The following is a 22,950-nucleotide window of genomic DNA, read 5'->3' as shown; positions in this document are numbered from 1 at the left end:
TTTCAGTCCATATTAATGGTCAGATTATCAAAGAAATAACCATAAAGCAATCAGAGGTATCTATGTTAAAGGCACAGTTCAGTGTAAAAATAAAAACTGTCTAAATAGATCGGCTGTGCAAAATAAAAAATGTTTCTAATATAGTTAGCAGGCCCGGACTGGCAATCTGTGGGTTCTGGCAAATGCCAGATGAGCTGCTGTAATTTGCCATAGGCAGGCACTATTTATTGGGTTGTGAGGTGCTGTTTGGGCCTCTGTGTAGCTGAAATGCCAGGGCCTATTTTGAATCTCAGTCCAGACCTGATAGTTAGTTAGGCAAAAATGTAATGTATAAAGGCAAAAATGTAATGTATAAAGGCAAAAATGTAATGTATAAAGGCTGGAGTGACTGGATGTCTAACATAATAGCCACAACACTACTTCCTGCTTTGCAGCTCACTAAATTAGTCAGTGACTTGAAGGGGGCCACATGGGACATAACTGTTCAGTGAGTTTGCAATTGATCTTCCGCATTCAGCTCAGACTCAGAAGCAACAGATATGACCCCCACCTCAAGTCACTGATTGGTTACTGCCTGGTAACCAATCAGTGGAAACCAAGAGAGCTGCAAAGCAGGAAGTAGTGTTCTGTTCTGTTTTATTAGACATCCAGTCACTCCAGCCTTTATACATTACATTTTTGGCTAACTATATTGAAAACATTTTTTATTTTGCACAGCCTATCTATTTACCCAGGTTTTGTTTATATGGAACAATTCCTTTAAGAATTGGAACCAATTTTCATGGCACAGACCCATGGCAGGGTATTTTGACTGAACATCAAATGCAAACTAACTGTAATATCATCATGGACCAATTACAGTAACATTTTTGGGGAATCCAGTGTTTACAAACTGCCTGTTACTAACTGTTAGGTTCTGATTTTGTGGTCAGTTAAGAGTTGAGGATGACACTAGAATGCTGACAGTTGCACAGTGCTAATTACACACTCCAGCCTCTTAGGAGTTTTGACTGTTGCTGCTGCTGCTAAATAATGAATGCACGTACTCCCCACCCATCAGCATCTCCCTGCCTGTGTCTGTCTGTGCAGCCGCTATCACACGCACCCAATCAGCGGGGAGGGCGGGGAGAAAAGCGGTGCCTTTTGTTAGTTCTACCGGCAAGAGAAAGAGGGAGTATCACAAGAAACAGTCAGGTAAAAGCCCCAAAGAGATCCTTGACGTCACTCCCGGTGGCACTGTTGCTTGCGTGACGTCAGGGATACATGCAGCGCTGGCTTTCCGATCAGAGTTGTTGAAACTGCTCAGCTGATGTATCGTAGAAGAAGTCGGCAAGGACGTGACGTCACACGACGAGGAGCTGCCGTGACGTAATAAAACAGCGAAGCTCTCAAGCACAGGTGTATTCTGATCGCTGTAACACGTGGCAGACTGACTGAAGCGGCTGAAGATGGGGCGTGTGTTTGTGCTCGCTCGTCTCCTCTGCCTTCTCCTCGCTACTTGGGTCACAGCAGGTAAGGATTGAGCTGTTCGCTTAGTTAGTACGGCTTCATCTCCCGCCTATCTCCCTGCCTAAATACGGACATACCCAGTATGTGGGCTCGTCGCTCTGACAGGTTAAAGAGTAACGAGCTTGTGTCACACGAATTCATTTAGTGGTACAAGGGGAGCCAAGTTAGTGTGAAGCCCGGGGTGTTGGGTTGTTACCAGTTGTCACACAGACACGGTGACTTCCCATTACTTCTTGCCGAATTCTACAATTCCAGCTTTCCTTAGAGACAGCCGCTCTCCAACCTCCACCGCCTGAGTGCGCAAGCGCGAGCCTCCCCGACACAACATGACTGCGAGCTCTGATGAAGCAATGTTACTAATCTTGCCAAGATGCTCTCCCCTGTCCTTAGGGATAGTGTTCTGCCCAGTGCTTCTCCACATCACACTGACCACTCTACCGGCTGCTCCAATTCTGTGAAGTCAAGCACAAGGCTGTACTATCTATTATGTACAATAGGACCTGAGGTTTTTCTAAATTTAAAGACAGTTACACATTAAACAAACCCAGTAGAATTGTTTTGCCTACAATCTTTGTAAATAAACGATGTTGTTCAAGACGAGGATTGTAATAGTGACAGTACTGGGGATATGCTGGCACACTGGCTGTAATATACCTTCTGTATAGACTTATTCAAGCCGCCGTGTTAAATTCCCACAGATTTACATTTTCATGACAAATATTGTTGTGTGTCTGAGCCACAATATGTTTAGGCCTCTCTAGGATTTTTTAAGGTGCTGATCCCGCGCTGGGTCCCCACAACCCCCTGACCAACAAACGTAGACTATTAGAACCTTTCCAACCGATTGAAAGGAGGAATCTGTCATATGTAGGCGATGCAAAAGTTCTAGAAGATGGAAGTGGCTGACAGTATATCCCTATTGCTTGGCTCCACACGGGCCCCCATTTTATGTGCCAATGAAAGTTTTTCTTACAAAATCTGGTAGGACTATACACTGTATTTAAAGAAGCACAGTCCTATTGGCTTCTGTAAAATCGTTCTATTAGGGTAGGAGAGGTGGGGGAGGCACATATTAATTGAATTGAATCCAGCACTCCACACGGGGGGGGTTACCATTGTAATTCCCCCCCATAAATATTTTTCTGTTCTTTTACATTGAAGGTTGTGTCGTTCTAACACCAAGCCTAAACCTGCCTCATTCAAACCTGTCATTTTCATTTCCTGACCCCTGGGTGTGAAATATACAAGTTATCACAAGGAACATTTCTTTCGCTTCACACACCCATATTCCCCCAGGCATAAATCAAGCGCTCAGTCTGTCTGGCTGTATATAGGCTGACATCTGCTATTCTCACCTTGCTTCACTCTTTCATGTTCCACCAAGCTATTAATCCCTGTAATATGAAGTCACTCACATAAGAGCTCCTGCTTTGAGCCCCAGGGAAGCAATTTAGAATCTGCAAGGGCAATCTAATGGGATGTGAGTCTTCAATACTTCCCTCAGCTATAAAACGACTGAACGGGCACAGTTACAAAGTCCCATTTGGACTCCACAGATGTGGCTCTCCTCCTCATCTAAGATTGGAATTTGGAGAGGTGTGCCCAGTGAGTGTTTGTTATCCCAGGTAAAGAATGGAGGCCGCACTGCAGTAGATTGCAAGTTTAGTGGGGAGTTACAAGGGAAGGGGGTGTTATGAGGCTGCTTCAAAATTTCATTGAGACCATTGGAAGCAATTGTAAGGTATCCTACAAAAGTTTTTGTGCAACAGGTATTGGTTATTCCTCCTTAGTATCTCTTTAATATCTCTTATCTCTCTGATTGTTGGAGCTAGAGCAGTATGAGAATGCAGTTCTGACACTTCACAGAGGATATAGTTTCCACAGCCTGATTAAAGATAATATAGGCAGGGGGATGTTAACATGATCATGGAAAAAAACCACTGACCAAATTTATACACTATTTGTAAAACATGTTCTTGTCCCTCAATGAAATCCTTTTTCTGCTTAAATTTTTGTTATCTTGTTATACAATTTAAGAACAGACACCTGGTAAAATGTCAACATCTCGCTATGAAATGAAAATTTGTGCTGGTGTTGCTTCTTTCCACCAGAGGACATGGACTACATGCTTCAGCAATCCATTCTCTGTGTTTCTGTGGCCTTTAAAATAACTTCACTTCTAGTAGACCACTGCAGCTCCAGTGGAGAAGTCTGATGAACTGACATTTTGAAAAGGTGGCGTCCTGTGATACCTACCTGTTTGAACGTCTCTAAAGCCATTTTAAGCCTTTTCATATCTCATATGACCATGCAAGGGCTCTTGTTTCACTCTATAAGAAATCCCCCCCCCCACAACAGTGTTATTCTCTGTCAGATACCTGCTTAGTCTACTGGATTAATGTATTCATCTGAATAGGTAGTGTCATTGGTAAGAAAATGTAATATCATTTATTTGATATTTTGTCATTGACTTTGAATCATAAAAGGGCTTACTGTATTCTTCAGAATACACTGGCCCAGTGGTTTGTGTGTGGGAAGGCTTTTGTAAGTTGCAGAACAGATTATTAACATAATTATCCAGCAACGCATGGGCAGACTGTAGCACAAGGAACTATGTGATCCTTCAGATTCAGGTAAACTAAACAGAACTTCTAAACAGTGGGAACATTGTGCATATTCTTTCCTTCCCAAGATTCCAGGAGTTTTGTTGTTACAGTAAAGGCACTGAGATTGATTGGCTTATGGAAATGATGAGAATAAAGATGTGATTGTGCACGTGTCTTATACACATAAACTGGAACGAGCAACATACGCATATGCTATTCCCTTCAAGAGAAAATATACCCTATTTATTAGGTTTATCTGTCATTTTTCCATACATGTTCCTTAAGATATGACTGGTTATTCTGAACAAAGAACAATATTTATCTGTTTGTACAATTACTAGAAGTGAGGGCTGCCATTTCTGCTCTGATGAGGAGATTGGCACAAAATGATGAACAAAATTGATAGAATTCATGCCTGGTTTTACTCTGGTTGAAGAAGTACATCTGAATTAAGATATTCAAGCAGATTAGGCATGTGTTAAGAAAATATATGGCAGGAAATAAGATGATCTCGTACATAAAATAATAAAGCTTCTACTATATTCCTGCAAGTTTAAGGGCAGGGCTAGTCATTCCCCTTTCCACATGAGTATTAGAATATATCTTAGAATATTTGCCAAATTGTCATAGTGCTCACACTGAGGTTACCATTCCCAGTACTGGATTTACATTGCGGGCAGCCCTAGGTGCGCTGCCGTTCCTCATCCCTGTCCCCTCCACTTCATTCATGCACACATTTTCATCATCTGGTTGGGAACACTAGGGATTGGCGAACAGGAAATGTAAAAAAAAACTATTGTATCTCGTGAGCAGCACTAGAGCTTCCTAACCAATGTGGGTGTGGTTGGGTGGCATGCCTAAAAATCCTAAAATCCTGCCACCCTAGGCCCGGGCCTTGGTGGCCTTTCCACAAATCCAGGCCTGACTTTTCCCAGGTCATAGAGGCTATGAAGCACCACACTGCCATTATTTTTCACCTCCCATATATTCCTAGCTCTGCATTTTTGGTTGCTGCATGTACAGTATACTGTGGGGCAAATTTATTAAAAAATCATGCAGTATTGTGAATATTTAGCACAACCACTATTCATATTCATCACTAATAACTATCACAAAAATTAAAATTGTGCTTTTTTAGGATGTTGTGCATATTTAAGAAAAAATACCAATGGGTTAATCATGATCCCATATTTTTTATTTTTTTTTTTAAATTCGATATTTCCCTTCCAAGTCACTTCTCTGGCATCTTGGTAGGTTTGTGCTAGCTTGATTTGCTTTTTTTTAAATGTGAAAAATTGCATAATCTCTAAACAAAAATACAAATTGCGACATTTTGGTAGAGTTACAATAGCATATATTTAATACGACCCAATAAATGAACCTGTCGGTGCATAATGGGGTGAGCTGCCACCATCTTCTCTTGACAAGACCGTGTCTTGCGTCTCTAAGCAACTGCTTGAAATTACATAACCCTGTGCAGGTGAAACCGCCTTTCCCCCAGGGGACTAGGTCTTGAGAAGACACAAAGCTTTGAACAAAAGGTATTACCTAGTTAATGAACTCGCCTGATTGGGCTTAAGATTTGTGGAGGAAAGAAATAGTGAGTGTTGTAGTTCATCCAGATCAGGCTTGTTGAGAAATGGAATCAGAACTGACATCAGTCAGATATTTTATTTTCTTCTCTGCTGCAGGGATTCATGTAGTCAGACAGGCCTGGTGCCTGGATACACGTGGGTGGGATTCCTCATGATATACAATGTGTTTCCCTTTGCCTCAAAGCTTTGCAAATATTTAGGCTATTCCCCAGTTTGTGCATTGGTGCAAAGCCACAGAGCTCTTCCTAATAGGGTCTTGTATGAGAGGCAGCTGGAAAGGCAGTTGATACATCAGGGAGTGAGGGCTGGAGTTGATGCTCCTCAGCCATCATCCCATCCTGTCACAGTCACGCTGCTTCACATGTGGGAATTATATAAAGCTTTGCGTAGGAGAGGGTGAGAATGTCTGCCCCCTCCTCCTCCTGGGAACCCCTTACCGAACATAAACCTCTAGATGCATTGGCTTTTTACATCCACAATTAATTTTTTTGTTTTATTCGGTTTCTGTCTGGCTCCACGTAACATGCTTTTATTTTAGGGGTTGTTCATCTTAAAATATTGCTTTTTGGAAGGACTGTTTGAGTCAAAACGGGCTGCCTGGTTTTTGCCAGGTCATAGCCCCACCCTTTGACGGCACAAGCCCACCCCTGCCTGGAGTACAGTGCCTGTGAATGTGGCAACCCTACTCTCTATACATCATGTTAGAAGACATTTATTTGAAAAATCGAAAGGCAGACCATTCAAAAAATATAATAAAGGAAAAATGCAGACCTATTGAAAAGTTGCTTAGGATTACCCATTCTATAACATGCTAAAAGGTGAACCACATCTATAAGTACTTTAAACCCATGAAATGATTGGAGAGCTGTAGACTTCTGGAAGTACTCCTCTGTAGCCCAGATGTTATTGTATTACAAGTCCCACCACTCCCTGTCAACATTCATTAGAGGGGTTCCTGAGTAAATCAGTTTTTGAGGGGCAGCTAATAATTGTAGGAACTAGTTACACACCTGCTGTTGTCTGTGCCTTTTCTTTGCCATGTTGTTGCACCATCAGTAGGTCTATGAAGTGGCTTGGGGAGATTTGTTATTGGTCGGCAGTGCAGTGCAGGTCTAATGGAACACGATGATTAACAGCAGCACAATCTACACTGGTATTCACATCATTTATCTGTCTGCTGCTGTCCTCACTGCTGATTCATTTTTTAAGAGTAAAAATATCACCTATATGACTTGAGGATACTGGTTTACATGCACATCTACCCTTTATATATTGGCAACAAAAACAACAGACTGAACCCAAACCCATAATAGGAACGATACAAGATAACCACTATCCAAAATGTATTCGCTACTCTTGGAAACTTACCATCCTAGTTTTGATTCACAACGTAGGGATTGGGGTAAAGAGTTAATGATCGAGTTTCCTGAAGATCTATGGAAATAAGTCATTAAAACTATTTACAAAACTTCTAAAGCAGCCAAAACCAGGGAAGCCTCATACAAATTGCTAACAAGGTGGCATTACACCCCAATGAAACTTAAAAGGATGTACCCTAATAACTCGGGGAGGTGCTGGAGGTGTTATGGAGAAGATGGTAACCATACACATATTTGGTTAACATGCCCAGTGTTGCAGCATTACTGGGAAAATATTATTGATGCCATAGGGAAGATAACCCAGAACAAGATTAGGATAGATAATCCAAGTGGTATTATCCTAAATCTACAGGAAGATACAAAGAAAGTAATAAAAGATCAGTTTACTCTGCAATTATTACAATCCGCAAAGGCCATAATCCCCAAGCGTTGGAAATCAGCAGATCCCCCAACATTTAGAGAGGGGCTGATAAAAACAGAGGAAATAAGACAGATGGAGGAAATTACATTGTTAGCACATAACCAAAGTGAAAAGTATTGGGAAATATGGTCACCTTAGTAAAATTATATTAAATCCAACAACAAGAGGCTGCATAGTATGTTTGCATATAGAGGAATAACTTGTAGCCAAGTGGATGTGTATTTGATGTTTTAAGTAGATATATGTGGACCTTTATGCTCAAATATCCCCTTTTTACTTTCTGTACCCTATTCCCAAAAACGAATATAAATAAAGAATTATAATAAAAAAAAAAACCTTTATCTTAATTTATCTAAAGCTGGTCATGAAAGCAAACAGCGGATTGTTATAAGCAACATAGGATACTTTAATCCTCTATAATCACAGATGTAACTTTATTATTTACAATACATGGCCTATATAATGTCAAATCTCTAATTAATAATAAACACATTTACATTATATACATGAAGTAATTTCCCTCTATTAGTGTCCACAAGATTTACTGAAGTTGACACGTATGCAGATTACCCAAAGCACCAAATGATTACACCAGACCTATCTAATAATGCTGAATGAGGCGACATATTTAGTTTATATAAAAACTGTAAACATCACAGAGGAGGGAAAAACTACATACTTTGTAGTACTGTAAATGCTATCTCCTGTTTGGTAACTATGATGACTAGACCTGTGGCAAATTTTGCAGCTATTACAGAACCTCATAAATGGGGCTGATAAATAACATGCACACCAGAAAAACGAATGTTTCATAAGACTGGAGGCATCCATGACAAACAGCAAAAGTGGGGACACCGGGAAAAACCTTTTGCGGGGGAAGGGGGGTTGCTTATTGAAAATGGCAAATCAGATTTGTTTTTTTAAATCTGCTTTATTAACAGTAGGTATTATTTTTGGCACAAGTGCAATTTTTTTAAATAATTTCTTCTGATGGCATTGCATCAAATTAATACCAAGTATAAGACTTTTCAGTATAAAGTATATTCTGTCCAAATAATCAGTAATACCATGTAGTTACATTTTCTTCCTCTCCTTCCTTTATATTTATTCTTTCTCAGCATTCCAATCTTGTTAATCAAATCACCACTTTGTTTCACACATTGTCTGTACACCTCATTTATGCTGCCTTTATTAGTTCTAAACCCCTCTTTACTCTTCCCTACCTTCGGCTGCTAATTGCTCAGATTCACACATTTCCACTGACTCGTTTCTAGGAGATATTAAAATTCTAACAATAACCAGCCACTTAATGAACATTTCTTGCATTTCTTTTGTCATTTCATTCTACTTTCTCCAATTTTATCTCTCTTCTATTCTAATCACCAGGTTTTCTTTTCTCTATTAGGAGAAACTCATAACACCGAAACAGTAACCATACAACCACCTGAGATAATGACAATAAGCCCTGTAATTCTTGGTTCTGTGCCCACTTCCATGGATCATTTCAAGACTGTCCATGATGAAACATGGAGACCCAGCCTATCACAGAATATGGATACCACTGTCCAACCTCACAGCCATGAAAGCATCACAGTGACAGACCAGCATGTATCATTGGCTGATATCCTATTTACAAACAAAATGCCAGAAACTGATAATTCAGCAGCCACTGGAACTATTTCTAAAGGTTCCACAGTACATGCCAATCCTGCCTCTACTCCCAGCACGACACTCTTTGAACAAGACCATATGGAGAGAGAAGTAACCAGTGCATATCCTACCCAGCCTGAGCTGGTAAGCCAGTCAACAGTGACGGCAAGTACACTGGAAATAACAGGTTTGTAACTTTGTAACTTTCAATTGTTCAATTGGTGGATCAGCTCAAAGATATATGAGCCATACACAGCTTTGTATATTATAACATCAGGCAGCCCTTCACTTGAATTCCTGTCAGACGCCATATTGGGAAATTTGTCTTGTCATACCTGGTGGTAGTTTTGACAGACCGTGATGCAATCCTGTTGGATAGTAGCCTGCTGTTTTTGCTGAAAATTTTATCTGATGAGTAGTTTTACTTTTAGCCCAAAGGCTAGAGTGACAATACATTTATATGGCTACGTTTTGTAGTAGATATTTGAACCACCCAGATTGCAGGATAATCTGTCTGATCATACATGATGGGTGAGCAGTATACTAAAAACAGGCCAAACTGCCCATTCAAATCTAGACGTGTATGGGCAGCTTGCTACTTGTTCCAGTTTAAGACAAATAGATTAGTAATTCAGGCCATTCTTGAGTGGTCAAATTGTTTTGACATGGGCTGGTCAGATAACACTTATGTTAGCTTGGATATTGCAGACTTATCTCTAGGAAGGGGCCTCAGCTGTGGTATAGTGTGTATAATGAGGAACAATTCATTCAAGGCTAGTCCAGCAACAGCTTTCAGTTATTGTTGGGGGGGTGAAGTTCTATTCCCCCAGAGAGCTGTTGTTTGGTTTACAAATAATGTGGTTATTGTGCTCCATTCTCTGACTCTACTAAGGACATCAGTGTATAGCACTTTTTTTTTTTTTTTTTTTTTTTTTTAAAAATAAGTTTTTATTTAGTTTTCATAACAAATAAAATAAAATACAAAATCAACAAATAAAGGAATTTGGAAAGTCTGACAAAAAGGACTTGAAATACAGTATCGGCATAGTTTAAATACACAACGATAATAGAGAACATCTCGGCATCATTTATGTCAATTATCAGATCATAGTCTATATATTCCTGTTTCCATATGTCAGATTAATGGTCAATCATTAATAGCATCTTGAACTCAGCCTTTGATTTATGTGATGACTCCTGGGGGGTGAGTGGGGACCCAAGTCTGAACCTTGCTGTAAATTGTGAATGTATTGTTCTGCTTCTTGAACCATAGTATTATTTAGTAGTAATTCCGTATCGTACCACGTGGTGTGTCGAAATACATATATTGTGAGGTGTCTGATATGTGATGGAAGTGAGCTAATGTAGCACATCCATGTTGAAAAGAATTTTTCGGTAGATTTTTCCATATTTGTAGTAGAATCTAACCAATCCATATGGAAAATAAAGTGCAATTTTTGTTTGATTAGAGATAATGGAGGTGTAACTATAGCTAGCCAGTTGTGTATAGCACTTTTAATAAATGACGACATACTAAAATTGAATTTATCAAGCACATACGCAGGAGAAATCTTTGGAGTGATATGACTAATCATGATCTATTTTAGTAAAGCACTTTCTAATCTTGTTGGTTTGCATTTGCTCATTGCTCTCTCAGCTTTACTTTTTGCTTTTGGATTGAACTTTATTATCCCTTCATAGCTGTAGGGATTGTTTGTTCTGTGCATTTCAGCAGACTGGGAATCACTCACAAAAAGAGATAGTGAGAGATTATATTTCTCAAACACAAGTAATTCTTTTATGTCACCAGATGCTGAAGACAGCCTTACCACAAGAAAATCTCTAACCAGTACTCGGAGGCTACCAGCAATCATGTCGCAGGGCAGCACTGCACACTCCACAGACACTCCACGTGCTCCTGATACAACAACTGCTTCATTAACCAGCTGGATGGCAGCTATCACCACCAGCATCTCCATATCAACAACCTTAAATTCAAGTAACCCAGCCAGAACAAGCTCCTTGCCCACTCATACTACTATAGCAGAGGTACAGACTGGACCTGTAGTGCTGAATGTCGGAGATGGTGGAAAAGGTGAGAAATATGTATTACAGAGCAAGCCAAAAAATATTTTGTGGAATGGTCTGGCAAGTAGAGAGAGGATATAAACTATGCTGTATTTTGTGGAGATATGTCTAAAGCATCTGGACTTTCTGAGTGTTCTTGAAAACAATTCACCACTTCTTGAGTTGAAATAAAGAAGCCCTTTGGATGAGAGGTAAAAAGTTTTCAAGAATATGCAATGTCCAGTTGCTTTAGACTTATCTCCACTAGATACTGTGTATCATGACCTGATTTAAAATCTTCATAGACAATGTAGGCCATTTCCTATAACTCTCCACACATGAACACTGACCTTTGTTTTGTGCCAGAATTAATGCTGCTACCGTGTTTATTAAAAGTTTATTAAAGTGCCATGCTCCAAATTCATGTTCTGATGTTGTCGGCATGTGTACATAATGGCAACTAATGTCAGCATTATTTTTGGCAAGTTTTTTAGGTACCCATTTAGGTCAGCTACATCTTGTGCTTTAAATCTTGCTGATTTTTTTTTTTTTTTTTTTTTGGTGTCATTGCAACAGACAAAAGCTTGTATATTTCTGCTTATAAAAAGCCTTGCAAAATATGGATAGTTTCCTTACTCATAAATCGTCTGCAAAAAAAGGTGCCTGCAAAAAATCAGGCTGGAGGATTAGGTTATATACAGTATTTTGTACACTGATAAGTGAATTAAACAAACAAAAACATTAAGTCTTAGCCCTATTTCTCATCCATTGCAAGAAAATAATGGGTTTCAATGTTTTTCTTCTGTGCCTAGACGTACCAAGTTACTACTCGAAGAACAACTCAAACCCCCTTTTTGTGATGATTGTGTCCATATTTACAGTCATGGTTGTCACAGTTGCAGTCATGGTTGGCTTTCAGCGTTATAGGCGTAACCACAGACAGACAGAATTCCGACGCCTTCAGGACCTTCCAATGGTAAGTAAGAAAGTACCTTAGATTTTTTTCATATCCTAATCAGTTCAGACTGCCTCTCCCTTTCAGCATTCTTTTGGATTGTGCTAATGCTGGGAGAGCTTCTACTGACTTTACGAGTTAGGATAGCTTACTTTGCCAGGAAAGTGCATGATGGGTGATCGATGATGCTCTTTGCTCCGTCTAGTAACCGATACTATAGTAGTGAATGCAGACTCTCACTGTTAAGATGATGCATACTCAGACCTCCGCTATCTGAAACATCAATACCAGCATTAAGGTAGTGAAACTCTTGTTCCTGTGTTGTCACAGTTTTCAATTATTGTAATATAATGGATCCTAGGGGACATGCTAAATCTGTCATGGCAAACAAAACTTTGCCAGATCATGCCATGCAGTATGTTGGTAAGTAATTGGCATTAATTGTCTGATGGCTATAGGGCGACTGGTTTCTTAACTGCTGATGTGTCTAGCAAAATCATATGGAAAACCTTGTAGGTTGGAGATTATGGGGCTATGATCAGTCTGTGAGTATAGCCTTTCTGGTCACTTCTGCTAAATTTTCAGGGTTCTACTGGTTTTGGTTGAACGCTGATTTCTATTAATTTTAATAGAGTGACCATTCTGTGTTCTATTGAAGATTTGGTTTTGTCAATCTAAACATTTGTAAATCTCCAGCCAATAATAATTCAACTGAGCCACTGGCAGTGGAGCAGGATGGCTTGTATCTCAAAAATCAGTGTTTCTAGTTTTGAAGCAATGCAATGGCGTTCAAGAAGATTGTTGTAAAATTTGCAGGGCTGTGTTTTGGAATTATTAGAAGCTGTTACTTAAATTCTATTCCCATGTAATGATAATATGTCAGATATAAATGAGTTTGCGAAGTGCTCGGCCCATTTTACATTGTCTGTTATCAAATACCAAAGGTATATGGAAGATGTTAAATCTGTGCTGTGAATATAGAACAGTTTTTCTGTTCCAGATGTGATTTTGAGAATGTAAGTTCTCGTACAGCACTACAGAATTGGTTGGAGCTTCATAAAGGTTTTTTTTTTGTTATTATTTATTAGTATTATATGTCCTGGTCAGTTATCTGATTAAGGATTTTCCTGGTGTAAGGTGTAGTCTGCAGGTAATAAAAATACTGGTTTTCAAGAAAAGGGCCATATACGGCATGCATCTGGAAATTTACAGATTCACTGATGCAGTAAATTTGGGTTTTTTATCTCCATTGTTTGAAGACATTGTTCATTAGACCTCTAGTAGACTGAGTACTTAGTAGTATATCATTTTGATAAGACATGTTCTTCCCAATAAAGAAAGCTGTACTTTCCATCATTTGATTGTCATGTTGGAGATCCTTGGAAAAACCTTGCTAGTGAAACAGCGCTTTCGCAATATGTTGGCGCTATATAAATACATGTTAATAATAAATAAAAACAGCAGCACCCACTCAACCCTTTTTGAGCAACGTCTGTAAATCCTTTGCCAACCACTGTAGCGTATACATGTCTTGTCTTGTTTTATGGGGATCCTGCATTGTGGTAGTGAGTGGCATAAGGGTTAGGCTACAATAGAAATTAAACCTAGAGAGTTCACCTATAATGTAAGAAATACACCCTAGATTCCTAGAGAGTTCACCTATAAATTGAGAAATTCACCCTAGTATGCACATTACCAATCACTAGATCCCAGAACACCAAAAGCAAAGCACCAACTTACTTCTCTTGAGTGAGAGTGTGCCATAAAACATAGCACTATCTTTGAGTACTACAGTGGAAGGTCAAAATAATTTGCATATACCTTTTACATATGCTTTGTAATAAGGATCCAGTGCCTCTCACTGCTCTCTTTTATTTTCTAGGATGACATGATGGAAGATACTCCACTGTCCCTGTACAGCTACTAGTGAAGAGTCCGTAACCACAAGGAGCTTCATTTGCACATGGTTTTTGTTGCATCCACAGGGGAATCCTGGGACAAAAAGTATTGGATTGCCATCAATTAACTGTTCCCCCACCTTCCTGTTTTGTTCCCACTGCACCTTCAGCTGTGCAAGGTACTTTGACATGGCATCATGATACTATGACCAGATGAAATATATTGGGGAGTTTCACTCATTAAATCAGAAATGTGCTATTAACAGTTCAGTTCACTTTGATAATGTGAATAATATTAATGTGTGCTAATCTTTCAGCAGTTTTTCTATCAGTAGGAACTAGATGACCTTATATACATACAACACACGTAAGTAATCTGTCTGTATTAGAATCACTCAGGGCTAGAATTTATATATGGTGCCCTGCTATATAAAGAGGCCCAGGAGTTATAGCAAAGCAGCCATTAGAGGGTTAAAGACTGTCTCATGATTGTATTTGACACAATTTTATAAGTAGAAAAAGCCCTGAAATTACACAACAGCACTGGGTAGAAATGGTACATTGATGTTTTACCATAAATTATGCTAAGAACGCATTACTGTTCTAAAGCAACTTTCCAAAATATATATATCTTCATTTTTCAGAGGAACAGCAGGCTAAACCTCCGCCTTACCCAATGTGTAGCAATATCCTATGGTAAATGGGGCATTTTCCCTGCTAGGATGTTTCTACTATCAGGGAAGCACCTGAAACAACCTCTACCATTCACTTCTATAGGATACATCTGGTGACAAGTATAAATAGTATTTAAAGTGTGCATGTGTGATTATAATGTATTATTCTGTGGCACGCAATGGTCCCATCGTTTCTAGATGACCCATCTGAAAGAATGGCAAGTAGCAAAGAATAAGCTTATTAGATGCAGTGGTCAAAGCATACAGCACAGGACATGCTTCATCAGCACCATGAGTTTCTCAGGGGTACATAAATACAAGACGTCGTAACGTAGTTATATGATACTGACAGAGCAGGTTGGGTTATTTATGCTTTGACCATTATACATAGTAACATAGTAACATAGTAAGTAAGGTTGAAAAAAGACACATGTCCATCGAGTTCAACCATTTTTTTTTTTTTTGTTTATTAACTACCTATCTGCCAGTTGATTATGGTTCATAAGCTTTTTTTGTTTTTTTGTTTTTTTTTACTACTAAGTACTAGTAGTTAGTTTATGCAGTAGTGCCCCACTTGTTTAGAGGTGAAAATAGCAGCTATGAACCCCAAGTGTGCTATAGTTGGTGAAATTAAATATATCCACATGGCTGACAAAAGGCAAGGCTGCTTTCACGGTCAAAAATATGGTGTGTTTACTGCCACACATATTTACCAAATGTCCGTTTCAAAAACAGGAGTGCATTTTATGTTTGAGTGCATTGGATGCAAGCTCACTTTGTGCTGTGTCTTAAGTTTGGTCAGTGTTCAATATGAAGTAGGCCCTACACTCACTGGTAATTTATGCACCAGTGCACTGCAGTAAATGTGTTTAGAGATGCTTGGAAATGCAGTAGCCAGATAAAAATATATGCTCTTTTGAAAGGCATGATGAACAGAGGCTCCAGCCTTCCAATAGGAGGCAATTAAATATAATTGCTATCCAAAAGAATCATTTTCTAAGTTATTCCATGGAAAATAATGCTGTTCCTGATAGCACTCACCTATGCATATGAGTGAAATTTCAGACACAAAAGCACTTGGTATAAATCACTCACAGGCATTTCAGATATATCAAGCTGCCCAGCACTGCCTAGGGAATTTATAGAACACAACATCATAGTAAAAGCAGTATGTTCTGTTAGAGATGAGTGAATTTTTTTTCCTGGCATAATGGTGACTAGGAGCATTTTGATGGTTTGTGAGAGCTAGAGTAGGAACTTGCTGGAGCTAGTTGTTTAAGATAGTGCAAGTAGAAGTTGTGGGCAGACTACGGTGGTGTGGAAATTTATTATGTACCAGTCCCAGACTAATGGGCCCTGAGCAGTGACTGCAGGAGCTCTACCATAAAGGTGAGATTTTTGAAGATTTTTTTTTTTCTCTCCTACGTGTTTAAAAAAAGTTTGAATATTGACTAGTGTGAGACTTGGGGTGAACATTTATTTGCTACTGTAGCTATACTGCAATCAGCCTAGGAAAGCCTTTGAAACACCAACATTATATAATATTGAACTGAATTCATAATTTGAAAAAAAGGAACGTACAGTTCATGTGATATATCATTTCTACTGAAGGTGTGAATATGCAGAACAAAGCTATCCAGGATATGAAAAATTCAACATGTTATAAAGAAAATATTTCTAGGGATGGTAACAGAAATGTTTCTGAACCTCCATATTCTAGAGCGAACCTAAAAATGCTAAAAAAAAAAAATGTTCTTTCCCAAAATTAGAAGAAAAAGCATCCAAAATTTTAGCCCCTGTCAAAAACAAATAAAGTTGCACTGTTCGTTATTTACTGGGGCGTAAATATTTGTCACTCCCGATAAAATGCCATCAGAGGCATGGTTATTACTTTGACTCATGCCAAGAATGTCCCAAACCCCAGCAAACTTATCCTTTCCTATAAACCCCATTTCTTTTGTGTTATAAGTATTTCAATAAAAAATATTAAATGTACTTTTTTTGTCTTGTATTGTTCTGAATAGGTGATTGAAAAAGTTAAAATAGGTGATTTTGATGCACATTCAGTACTGAAATTGGTAGTGGGGGGGTTCATATACCGGCTTGCTAGTGGGGTGCATATGTTAGTGGATCATAAAAAAAACAAATGCTCTAATATACTGGATTACTTTTATAAAAGAAAACAAACTGGACAGTTAAAAATTGTCCTGGGTATTAATACATATTAACTTGTTAAAGAGGGTTGTAAAAAGTAAGTGCTTTCAAGATCTCGAGATCAATTTGGCTTTTCCCATACCCAAGCTTAGTACAAAAGTTATTCTATTGGAAAGCCAAGTTAGAATTCCACCACTTGAGGTTTATCTCTTTTTATTGATCATTAACAACAGATTACATTACAGTAAGTTATTTTTCAGTACCAATACAATAAAACAATTAAGCTATGTAGTTAAGTAAACATGGTGATGTTATACAAACCATTGTCTAAATAAAAACAATCTTAACCCTTTAAGTGCCACAGAACATAGAATCTACGTTCTGTGGAAAAGTAACTTGAAATGCCACAGAACGTAGATTCTACGTTCTGCAGCACTTCCAGGTTCTGGAGCGGAGGAGCGGCTGTTAGAGCCGCTCGCTCCGTTCCGCTTCGATCCCCTGCCCCTAGGCAACGAGCAGAGTAGGGGATCGAGTGGCCCCTGGGGCGCGATCGCCCAGGGGCCCAAAAACAGCAGCAGGCACGTGTTACTTACGTGTCCTGCTGCTGCAGCCTGCACTGCGTCGTCGATCTCCGCCCCTAAGGCACAGAGACAGGAACCACGACGCAGATGTCTTCCAGGGGCTCTTCCTGATCGCCTGCAACAGTCTCCAGCGATTTTTTTTTTCAGGTTAGTGCAACAATTACACACACAAACACACCAACACACACTTATTACAGTAATACACACTTAGATTCACACTTACACACACTTACACATACATTTTTGGGGATTGGGGGGGTCACTTACACTGACTGCACTTACACACACGTGCACACGCACACACAACATGTAATTTACCATTTGTACACACGCACACGCACATACATGGCATTGTGGCTTTTTTTTTTTCTTATCGCATCGTCTCTTTTTTTTGGCTGAAAAAAATGTTTTATTGCCATTACGAATAGCGTATTCGCTAACCGTACTGTGCAATACCTTTTGTATGTTATTTCGGTGATTATATTGCAATTTTGGGTATTTTGGTGCATTTTTAGCCATTTTATTGAATTTTTAGCCATTTTATTGCATTTTCAGCTCTGCATATGTTGTGTTCACTTGTTTCTAGCCGTATAACCTGTATGGCCCAGCTAAAATATTCAAACTGTGATTCTGACGGCCGATAACACTAGTCTGGAAAAAAAACATTGATTTTTGTGGTTTTATTGGATTTTTTTGCATTTCACTCTTTACTGCCTTATTTTGTTTTGCCTTGTAAATTTTATATACTATATATCCATTTGGGGGTCTCTGTGCGCCACATAGTTTGGTATATCTATGCATATTGGGCATCAATAGTTTCTGTGAGAGTTGTGGACAAATCAGGCTCAAAACCGCAGGTACTTTGCTGCAAGGTTTATTAAACACAACATGTTTCGAGCATTGTGGCTCTTTGTCAAGTGTATTGGGCATCAAAGTGTTCAGTAGACCCCTGGTGTTCATATTTAGGATGTTTTATGCTGATACGTTACGAAATGTGGGGCATATAATGGGGTAAAATTCAAGCTTTCTGACAATTTTCAGAAATGTGATAAAAACCGTTATGTTCAGCATTGCTTTGCAGTTTGGCAGTTTGCAGTAGAAACACTTATTTACCCATATTGGATTCGTCAGAATGTGTACTTTCTAAAAATATATGGTTTTCTGGGGTCTCTGTACTGTTAGGTGGTCTAATGTCGCATAATACACACACCGGGTGGTTATATTGCAGCAGCCAGCGCGTCAGCGGTGAAAATGTCTATACATATTGTCATTTGGGGGTCTCTGTGCGCCACATAGTTTGGTATATCTATGCACATTGGGCATCAAACTGTTTAGTAGACCCCTATGTTTATTTTTAGGATGCTTTATGCTGGTAATGATACATGGACAATACGATGCTGGAAAGTTGAAGCTTTGAGGCAATTTCCAGATATTTCACCCAAACCGCCAAATTTGGCAAAGCCTTGCGACTCAGTAGTTTGGAGCAGAAAGGCATGGGTACCCATTTTAGATTCTGTAGAATGTGTACTTTCCAAAAATATATGGGGTTGGGGGGTAAACATATATTTCTGTGTTTTTACCCCACAAAAATGCAGTCAATGAGTTGATTTTTCATTAGCTGAAGTTACCCACAGGAAAATTTGTATGTGCTAACTTCATTTTGGGGCCTCTAAATGCCATATACTTTGGTAAACCTATGAACAATGGCCACCAAACTGTTCGGAGGAACCCTGGCAATCATATTTAGGGTGCTTTTTCTTGGTGCATAACGATACATGGGTGATATGGTGCTGAGAAGTTGAAGCTTTGAGGCAATTTTCAGATATTTCACCAAAACCGACAATTGTGGGAAAGCCTTGTGACTCAGTAGTTTGGAGCAGAAAGGCATGGGTACCCATTTTAGCTTCAGTAGAATGTGTACTTTCCAAAAATATATGGGTTTGGGGGGTAAACATATATTTCTGTGTTTTTACCCCACAAAAAAATGCAGTCAATGTGTTGATTTCTCAGTAGCTGAAGTAAAGTCCTGAACAATTTGGATGTGCTAACTTCATATTGGTGTCTCTAAATGCCAGATACTTTGGTAAACCTATGCATAATGGGTATCAAACTGTTCAGTGGACCCCTGGCAATCATATTTCAGGTGCTTTTTCTTGGTACCTAATATAGTTTGGGATATGCGGAGCAGCAAAATAAAACCTTTGAAATGATTTTTCAGAATTTTGAATTTTTTTTTGAAAAACCGCTATGTTCAGACAAGCTTTTATGTTTGGTAGTTGGGAGTAGAGAGACATAGTTACCCATTTTGTAATCGGCAGAATGTGTACTTTTCAAAAATGTATGGTTTTCTGGGGTAAACCTACGGTTTCAGGATTTTTTGCCTTGGAATCTAAAGCATGCCGTTTTCTGCCTTAGTGCTTTCAAAATTCGGTAATATACTGCCGAGAGTTTTTGCTGTACAGAAATCCTAAATCTCCCTAAAACTATACATATCTGGTATTGGCACATTCGAGAGACATAAGGCTTTCCAAATCAGTTGGATTTTCATCCGTAACATGAAATATTTTTCTGGTATAAATTGATATACGATGAAAAATGGTAATTTTTCATTTTTTTTTTGGTATTTAGTACTATAAATTTTTTTGCACAGGTGGAAATACATGAAAACTCAGGCAGATTTAGAAAGCTCAGTTTCTCCCGAAAAAAACAATGTATAGTTTTCCTAGGTAAACTATAGGTTTCCCCTTAGAAAATGCCCCTAAAGTGAGAGAGCACAAAATGTTTCAAAAACGGCTGGCATTTTGCGTAACCAAAATGTGAAATTCTGCTGGCACTTAAAGGGTTAATTACAACACCGTAAATGCAAATAAAATCAAGGTATAACAAACCTGAAATAAGATTAAAGTTTGAATAGAATTAGAACTTAAAATTAAAATATCTCTGCTCGAATTCTATTTAAATTAATAATGAATTCACAGTTACTCCATTCTCAGTATGAATGTGTTGGCTAATATGCTTATATTACAAAAGAAAGGAATTCTCCCCAGAACCAGCACTTGATACCGACCTATATCTCGATCTCTGATACAATGTTGCAACAATTTTGCTCCACTACCGTTATTTCTCTGTTAAACCTATTATTCTTTCATAAAACATCACCACTTTTTGTGACAATTTGGCTAAAAATGTTATCTGTGTTTTATTTGAATCTTTGAATGAGGTGTTAAGAGTTGGTTTGAGATGCTTTGTAACAGTAACACCAAAAATTAAACTGTTTAAAAGTAATTTGAATGTGCTGTTGCCCTGCACTGGTAACATTTACCAGAAAAGACTGCAATAGTTTATATAAATATGTTTTTTAGCCATGGGGGCAGCCATTTAAAGCTACAAAAGGCACAGGTTACATAGTAGATGTATTCATTCCTATAAAACACATTTTTCTGAGTTATTGTACCTTCAAGGTACTCTGTTGTAGAGTTATAATGAAACCAGGTACATTTGCCCTTTAATTGACATTATCCTTTCTTGCACTCCTAACTATAAAAAGAGCAAATGTGAAAAGCTGTATAACATGAGCCCTACAGGATTGACTTAACTTCTAGATCTACCACTAGGTCATTACTGATTAGTTATCTGAAGAAGAACCAACCTGATGGGCTCAGAGCACAGGCTAAAAACATAGCTGAAGAAACAAGTTCTAGCAAAGTGGACCTACTCTAGCGCTACTTTGCACCCTTACGCCAGGTGAAGTTGCGCTATGGCGAAGGGACGTAACTATGCTAAATCACTAACTTGCGCATTTTACTGAACGTTACCTCTTGCGCCAGACTTGCCTTCGCCACCTCAGACCAGGCGAAGTGCAATAGAGTAGATAGGGCTTGCTTCAAAAAAAGTCCTAAAAAAAAGTTGGCGTCTTTTACTTTTTTAAGGGTTATAGGCTGAAAATGATTGTAAATTTTTTTTGGGGTACCCTCCTTCTCCTCCCTACATTTCCTAACATATGGCACCTAAACTATACAGTGGGCACATGTATAGGGCAAAATAACAAATCTATTTTATTCTATGAAGCTTTCCCAGGCTTGTGTAGTGTAATGTATTTGCTGCTACATATACGTCCATTGTACTTTAGCTTGGAGCTGTATGCAAATTAGGCATCGCTAGCGTAACTTCGCTTTGCTTGACGAATTAACGGTAGCGCAACTTCGCTACCGTTCGCCTCCCGCGCAGCTTCGGATTTTAGTGAATTAGCTGTGCCCTCGTGAAACTTTGCCTGGCAAAGTGCGGCAAAGCCAACACTGGTGCAACTTCGAAGGTAAGTAAATTTGCCCCAGCTCCCTTTACTCAAGACCACTCCTTTACCAATTCCAGTGCAATGCTCTTAGCACAAAAATAGATTCAAATAGCCATGTTATTTTTTACCCACAATGAAGCATTTTCCAGAATTGCTGTATCCTTGTGGGCACCTGCAGAATATAATGCACTACAGCATGCATGTGGTTTTTTTCTTTTTTTATCAAATGGTTTTATAGCATTTTCATGAAATGAAAACAACAATTTATAAAAGTTAAACAGATAATCTTTTATCACAATGCTCTAAGCACTGCCGGTGGGTCATTGCATGTGTTTTATTAATACAGACTTAAGATAATGTCCACTTTGGTAAATGGCATGGAAGTTGTAGTGTTTTGTTAGTATATCGGAGTACAAATATTGTAGCTTCAGACACATCAATGTGCACAAATCCAATAAATGAGTTTGTGGGGATTCCTGTTTTTTAAATTTCTATGTTTGCTTTTTTTAATTTGGAAACAAAACTTGAAAACTCGAAATTGTGCTTATTTATTAAAACACATTCATTTTAAAAATTCAGTCGAGAAAAACAGCACAGTAACATCACATTCCACATATCCTTTCCTCAAAAACTCAAATTGAATAATATGTTGATTTTTATTAATACAACTCCCACTGACTTCTACAGGACTTGACAGCTTTTTAGAATTAATTATTCTTAGCAACTTTTCAATTTCTCTTTATTTTTAATATATTTTTTTTAATTTGCCTTCTGGCTCTTCTCACCTTTTAAATAGGGTCACTGACCCCATCAAAAAAACTGCTCTGAGAGGCTACAATTTTATTTTACATTGAAACAGATGTAGATTCTTTAATAATATATGAACATATATGAATTGTGGCCAGTTCCTACGTATGATTTTATGAACTGACGTAAGCTGGCCAGCCAATTTATTAGAATAATACAAAGGCAGCAATAAGACTCACCATTGATAATGTACTTGTATTAGGCCTTCAGGACTTCCTGAAAGGCTTCAGGAAAGGGCAATCAAGGCAAATAAGGGAGCAGATGATTTAAAGTACAAGGTAAAAGCCACACCCATTGGACATCTGTATCTAAGGGGCACTTTGGTGGGAATTAGTTTCACACATACATAATCATGATCAAGAT

The 22,950-nt window shown here is 38.6% G+C and overlaps 1 protein-coding gene across 1 annotated transcript; it reads left to right on the top strand.

Moving 5' to 3' along the window:
* The first annotated feature begins 1,076 nt into the window (after positions 1–1,076).
* Positions 1,077–16,749, top strand: LOC108714266. Its single transcript, XM_018258329.2, has 5 exons — positions 1,077–1,512; positions 8,916–9,347; positions 10,971–11,255; positions 12,040–12,203; positions 14,065–16,749. The coding sequence occupies exons 1-5, from the start codon at positions 1,449–1,451 to the stop codon at positions 14,107–14,109; spliced, it is 990 nt and encodes a 329-aa protein (XP_018113818.1). The 5' UTR covers positions 1,077–1,448; the 3' UTR covers positions 14,110–16,749.
* The last annotated feature ends 6,201 nt before the right edge of the window (positions 16,750–22,950 follow it).

The sequence above is a fragment of the Xenopus laevis genome, chromosome 4L, assembly GCF_017654675.1.
Source record: "Xenopus laevis strain J_2021 chromosome 4L, Xenopus_laevis_v10.1, whole genome shotgun sequence".
NCBI lineage: Eukaryota > Metazoa > Chordata > Amphibia > Anura > Pipidae > Xenopus > Xenopus laevis.
Note: the sequence above shows the minus strand (reverse complement) of the source record. Positions and strands in the feature narration are given on the sequence as shown.

Bases quoted from the DNA above. Each gene is read 5' to 3' on its own strand.
- LOC108714266 (XM_018258329.2), top strand. From the start codon at position 1,449: ATGGGGCGTGTGTTTGTGCTCGCTCGTCTCCTCTGCCTTCTCCTCGCT. The intron at 1,513-8,915 runs GTAAGGATTGAG...TTTCTCTATTAG, and splicing joins CGCTACTTGGGTCACAGCAG to GAGAAACTCATAACACCGAA. The intron at 9,348-10,970 runs GTTTGTAACTTT...TTATGTCACCAG, and splicing joins AAGTACACTGGAAATAACAG to ATGCTGAAGACAGCCTTACC.